Genomic DNA, 6,698 nt, shown 5'->3' with positions numbered 1-6,698 from the left:
GTATATATTATGCTTGTGATCACTATTAAGATTATTTAGGTTGTATAATGTAAAAAAACACACACAAAGCCGCTGGATTTTTCAGTACCAACCACCACTTTGATAGTGTTTTCCTGTTCCCCATGCTAAAAAGTCAATTTGTTCGACAGTACCTGAAGGCAGCACTGTTCAGCGGCGTCAGTGCTGCGCAGCATGCGCCGCACGCGGAGACGTTTCGCGTCACGTCAAAGTTGGAGCGGTTTGCTGCGCCATGTGCAGGAAGTAGTAAAGATAGGTAGGATGGCGTCCAGCAGAAATGTTGTTTAATGTCTCTACAGCACGATACATGTTACCTGACAGGCTAGCTAATGTACATTTAGGACAAGAGAGCACAGTAAGGATGAGCGAGTCCAGCTGACGGCTACACACACTGTATGTATCAGTGTTGATGCAGAGGGTGTGTGTGTGTTTACATCAACCATGTGGAGAAGATCTCTGAGTGCAGGCTGCAGACGCTTTGGATTAAAGGTAACAAGGAGGACTCCTCCTCAGTACATCAGATGGGATGCGAACTGTTTTGAGCATGATGGAGCAACCCAGGATGTAAAAAATGAACATTTAAACCAAGTGATATGAACTAAGACATGTTATTGTATCCATAACTGAATAAACAAGCTGTTCTCAGAGGAAAAAAAGGTCCCCAGAACACTGTTTGAGTCTAGAAAGGTGGCAGGGTCCGCCACATGTAAACAAAGTAATACAGTATGAAGCCGCGTTTCCCTTCAAGGTCAGGTAAATAGTTTGTTTATTTAGTTTGTTTACGCATAAAATAATCAGTCAATGAAAATGTTTCTCTTCTGATTAGAATTTCTTCCCCAAATCTACATAGTGCAGCTTTAAAGTTACTCTTGATTCAACAGTACAGATAAAGGGAAGAGTATGACATTACAATGTGAAGACAAATGATCACCAACGTCTCAGTTGACAGGCATTATTGAAGAGTAGAAACTGGATGTGGTTACATTTGATTAGATGCAAGATCTTTCTTAGGACGTTGTCTCACTAAAAGTTAGTTAGTTTCAGGACCGCTACCGATACAGATTATTAGAAATCAAGGAGACTGAAAGCTGATATTTGGGACTGATATTGATTTTTATGCAGTAAAAGTAAAACTTCTTTGTGTCAAAATTTCAAACAACCAGTGATGGAACAAGTTCAGTTTACTCAAGTACTGTTCTTGTGTACAATTTTCAGGTACTTTACGTGAGTACTTCAAGTTTCTTCAATGTCCAGGGCCGATTATCGGTCTGCCCCTACTAAAAATGTCAGTGGCAGCACAGTTTCTAATTGTTTTTTGAACAGAAGCTCAGATTTAATTTCAGCTTCAGAAGGGGACACGCACTGTATTCAGTTTGGAAATGCAATCACAACATCATTTACAGCAGTAGCCTAAATCCCAAAGATAAAGATGCGAATGCTAAACTTAAACCTGATTAAACGGTCAAAATCATTTGGTTGTTTGGTAATTTGTAAAATTCAAAGTGCTTAACTAAAGGAAGGGCTGATATGTTTGACACACATATTGTCATTGTCCCCGTCTTAATATTCAGGAGGGTCAAGCCTCCTTGTGTTTCCAAAATCACACCTGCAGAGCTACACCTCTGACCCACAAATCATGTTTTATTATTTCTTAAAATCGATTATGTATTTAATTTTTAGTATGTTTATAAATGTCAAATGTTGGCCGCCCCAGTAGCTCTCAAGCTTTCCTATCAAGTAAAGCCATGAAAGGCCAAAAAAATATAGTTGTTCATCACAAGTTCATAGAACTCAGTGATTCATCTCAAGATTGATTATTAAGTTTGACCAAGAGACAGGAAATACTAAGATTTAAGAAGCTGTGAGTCACAAACATTTGATAGGCTGACTAAATGTTTTCAAATAATTAGAATTTTTTTTTTTCCTGTTAATGACACATACAGCACATGAAGAAATCACTGGCTGGTCATATATAACTCAGCATCGGTGTACAGATGACTTGATTTTCAGTTGTGCAGATGAAGTGATGAAAGCTGTGCAGGACGTGCATCTTGAGCGTACGTCAGTCTGGGGTGTCTGAGGTTTGATATGAAATTAGGTTTTCAGATTTGATTCCTCAGCATCACTTAGATGTTGACGGGGATTACCCTGACCAAAAGTGCCGACTGGGGAAATGAACAAAGGCTTGTTAAAAGGATAAGTTTACCCAAAAATTAAAATTCAGACATTATTTACTCACCCCAACGTCGACGGAAAGTTTGGTGACGCTTTGTGGTCGACACAACATTCCCCTTAGATCAGAAAACATTTTAAAAGAAAGAAATCCAGAATAATGTTTGAGTGAACTTATCCTTTAAACCATAGTTGGTGGTTATTTCAAAACTCTCTTAAAATCAAATGCTTTTAGGGGATCTGGGGCTCCCATGCAGTGCGTACATGCAGCGCTCCAGCTTTACCTGCAGGCAGGATCACAGCACTGCAGGCGGTGGACTTATGGAGGAGACACTTTGTGGAGAGAGGTGTGACGGAGCCAGACCACTCCACCCACTACATCATTGCTCATCTGCTCGGGGCTAATACTGTGAGTTGACATTTGTGGAGCTAGTTTTACTTTGGCTGACATAATGTCTGAATACACACCTTCACATTTAATAGCATTCCTTCCTGTTCTTACATGTTATTTCTTTGTCTAGCTTGAAAGTCTCGAGCGGGGGAAGTTAACCGAGTTCCTCAGCCGAGAGAAAACAGAGCAGATGTGGCAGCTGTGCACTCGACGCCTTTCCAGGTGTAAAGTTTCTACATGCACCACCTCTGTATGGATATATACCCAGATGTTTTTAACTGATAATACTCATAAATACGTGTGTTTTGTGTAGAATGCCTGTGCAGTATGTGATTGAGGAGTGGGACTTCAGAGATCTGACGCTGAAGATGAGACCTCCTGTGTTCATACCAAGGCCTGAAACTGAGGTTGGACAGGAGAAGAAAAAGCAGCACAATGTAGAGTTAAAACCCTAAAGGTGGATCATATATAACCAGAGCAGTGTTTTCTCCGTGTGTTGGTGCAGGAGTTGGTTGAACTCGTGCTCAGTGATCTGGAGAAGAAGCCCGGGACTGGAGATGACCAGCGCACATGCCTGGAAGTGGGATGTGGCTCTGGTGCCATTTCTCTCAGTCTGCTGAAGAGTCTGCCTCAGGTGAGGCTTGTGTTTACTGCCCGGTCTCAGTGTGTCAGTTTCTATCCTTATAAGTCGTTGTGCTTTTAAGCTGCTGGTCAGGCTAATCGTCAAGCATCACTGTGGGTGTTTGTAGTAAGCGATGGCTAAGTTTCATTTTTGACATTTTAACGGCTAGATGATTAATCCCTAAATAACGACCTCATGTAAACAAGCAATACAGACAAATGCAATTAAAGGAACAGTGGTTTTTAATTGTTGACTTGTTTGTCTTTCACTAGCTTAAAGCCATTGCTGTGGACCAGAGCCAAGCGGCAGTGGATTTAACAAGAGAGAATGCATTAAGGTAAGTGGACGTGTAAAACAAGTTGTCAGTCCACGTTAATTAACTTTTATTGTGGTTAAAGACACAATTAAATGTTTTGTTTTTTTGAGAAGGGGCATATTGAGTGGTGTTTGAAGTCTGAAAACCCGGAAATTAGTAAGAATTTTTGCACATTCAGTTCCCTCGTCTCATGTCTGAGTTTTTAAAATTGTTTTTCCAGTTAAATGCCTGAAATAAGGTCTGTGGTAAAGATATTTACACGTTTTAAAAACAAGTGGCTAAATGAGACTGAAGAAGGTGTCATGGACATTAAATATCATCATGCCGAACACGGAGACTCATCTACTCACTAATTATAAACTATTCTAACTCTAACTTTAGGTTGATCAGTTAATAGAAAACGCGTAAATTGTGTAGTAAGACGCTCAGTGGTGGTGACGCTCAAGTCATGCGACTGCAGTGTAGTCTGTTTATAGACTACTGCAAAAACACTGAAGGCTTTTTGTTGCGGGAACCAGGGCGATGCTAACTTCCGGGTTAGCATACAAAAATATAAGTTATTTACATCACTCTATAGAGTAATGCATTAAGTCTGATGAAGGATTGTTCTCTGCAGGCTGGGGCTTCAGGACAGATTACAGGTGTATCACATAGACGTAATGAAAGGTAAGTGTAAGTGGTGCATTGCATTATTAAGTAACACGCTTAAACACACTGATGATATGAAGAAGTTTTCATTTCTGTTTTGTCAGATGCAGAAACTGTGTTGAGCCTCTGCAGCACTGTTTCAGCTTTGGTCAGTAACCCTCCGTACCTGTTCTCAGAGGATATGTCGTCACTGGACCCTGAAGTTTTCAGGTGACTAAACACGTTCAGCTTTCCTCCATTTATTTTTCATTTTATAAGCACTTAATAAATAAGAAAAATGAAGTACACGACAACAGAATCTTTTTTTATCCGCCTACATTTTGACCTGCAGAGACAGATGGTGCTAACTTCAGAAAGCTGGGGTTGAGAAAAAAAGTGTTGCATGCTGACTGGGTACACTCTGTAACAGATGGATAGATAATGTCTTTTCATGTTACAACAAAAAGTTATTGACCTAAAAAACTGTCCTCTGCTTTTGGAAAACTTCAGGGTATGTTAGATAAACAAAAGGCATTTTTTGCAGTTTTCAAGGCAACATAATCAACTGTTAATATACTTAAATGTGACTTAATAGTGGCTTGACTACATCAAAGTCTTGGATTTCACTGCAGTCAAGAGCTGATTTAGATAACTTATTTATATAAACTGCCAAGATGTTAGTTGTGATATATTTCAGTTACAGGAGATGGATATAATGTGAAAGTACATTTAGCTTTAGCCAATGTTAGCTGTGAGTCAAGAGCTGAGATAGCAGTCACTTCCACTCGGCTAGGCTATTGTAGCAGGTTAGCTGACTGCTTTCTTATTTTCCATTAGCTCATTTAGCTACGACTTTATCATGTTGGATAACAAATCAAACTACCAAGATGTTAGTTAACCAATCTTAATATGATTCACTTGGCTAGGCTGTTTTAGCAGGTTTGCTGACTGTTTTTATTTCCCATAAGATGATTTGTCATCTACTACTCATCTACTTTATTATGTTGGGTAACAAATGAAACTATCAAGATGTTAGTTAAGAACATGTATTATATGAATATTTCAATTGCAAGACATACGAAAAAGAAGGAAAGGTACATTTAGCTTTCAACATTAGCCGTGGCTATCTCATTAGCTAACTTAAGCTTGAACTGGCTCTTTTGCTTTAGTTGTGCTGTGTGTAGTTCACTGTTTAGTTTGGTTATTAGCTGAGTTTTTTATTAACTGCAAATGTAAAACTTTAAAAAAATGTTTAAACCCTAACCCCATGGCATAAAAAAACAACAACAAACAAAGTTTTAGCTAAAGACTTGGATTTTGGCTTTGTAGACAGTGCAGTTTGTTATAATGTGCTATAAACTGTTTAATTAACTGTTTATAAATATTAAACATGGGGTTTAAAATACATTTATACTAATATTTTTTTTAATTCTTGGCAAAAACAATAAAATTGTGCATACTAAATGTTGGTTTCAGATGAACCAAAAGTCAAACCTTTGGAAGTGCTTAAAAAGTATAACATTTATTTGCATCAGTGCATTAGGTGTACCTAGAAATGCATGTTATGGAAACCTGTGACATTTAAAGCATGGCATGTATTTATGGGTACTGTCTGTTTGCCCAGGTTTGAAGACCATGCTGCTTTAGATGGAGGTAAAGATGGCCTAAAAGTGATCAAACAGATTTTGACTCTGGCTCCACAGATCCTATCAAGTCCTGGGTAAGAAACTCCACTGCACGACACAAGCACACACACAGAGACACACACAAACCCACCTGGGTTTAATTCCTAACGGCGTCTTTGGCTTGTCACAGGAACAGCATGTTCTGAAAAACACACGTATCGTGTTGCCTCTTTAATGAGTTAGGCTTTTTTAAAAGACTGCCAGTAAATACAGTTCCAGATAAGTGTCACCGCTCTCATCTCAAGCTTACTTCTGATAATCCTGTTCTGCTGATAATTACATTTTAATGCATTTTGTGTTTTTTTGTTTTTTTTGCTGAATAACAGCCGTGTTTACTTGGAGGTGGACCCCAGGCACCCCCCGCTCATTCGGCGGTGGGTGGAGGCAAACGTGGAGGAGATGCATTACGTGGAGACACAGCAAGACATCACCGGCAGGTCTGTTTAAAGAAGCTCTCAGCCTTTACTGCACCTGGGCGTCATTAAATAGTTTTGTTAATCATTTAACCTGCTTTGACTTGATTCTTAAATTGTATACATATTAATCTCGTAATCGCTGTCAATTTGATTTCAAGTCTCAAAATCTTCATTACAAAATTAAGCTCCATTCACTCATCAATTTGTGGTTCTTTCACACTGCAAGTCAAAATTAAGAGTCTGATTTGTTTTTGTTTCTTAGGCCACGATTTTGCATCCTCCAGAAAGAGAAGTCAAACAAGGACCACAAGCTGGATCTGGATTGAGAAACTGAGATCCTATTACTCTGGCGTTAGCCCAGGTCGCCTCAGCTTCCCTAACCCCACCGAGTCTCCGAAGCACATGCTGGCACCGAGTCTATCACTCACAATTCACAATTTGCAGGAGCTCA

General features: G+C 39.3%; 1 protein-coding gene across 1 annotated transcript; it reads left to right on the top strand.

Moving 5' to 3' along the window:
- Positions 1 to 224: 224 nt before the first annotated feature.
- hemk1 (HemK methyltransferase family member 1) lies at positions 225 to 6,693 on the top strand. The gene is made up of 11 exons (XM_084349408.1): positions 225 to 507; positions 2,426 to 2,599; positions 2,712 to 2,803; positions 2,895 to 2,988; positions 3,087 to 3,215; positions 3,476 to 3,540; positions 4,136 to 4,185; positions 4,272 to 4,377; positions 5,771 to 5,866; positions 6,158 to 6,268; positions 6,510 to 6,693. The coding sequence occupies exons 1-11, from the start codon at positions 460 to 462 to the stop codon at positions 6,571 to 6,573; spliced, it is 1,029 nt and encodes a 342-aa protein (XP_084205534.1). The 5' UTR covers positions 225 to 459; the 3' UTR covers positions 6,574 to 6,693.
- The last annotated feature ends 5 nt before the right edge of the window (positions 6,694 to 6,698 follow it).

Source organism: Pagrus pagrus (genome assembly GCF_965226575.1).
Source record: "Pagrus pagrus genome assembly, chromosome: 3".
Lineage (NCBI taxonomy): Eukaryota > Metazoa > Chordata > Actinopteri > Spariformes > Sparidae > Pagrus > Pagrus pagrus.
This window is presented reverse-complemented; position numbering and strand designations above follow the sequence as displayed.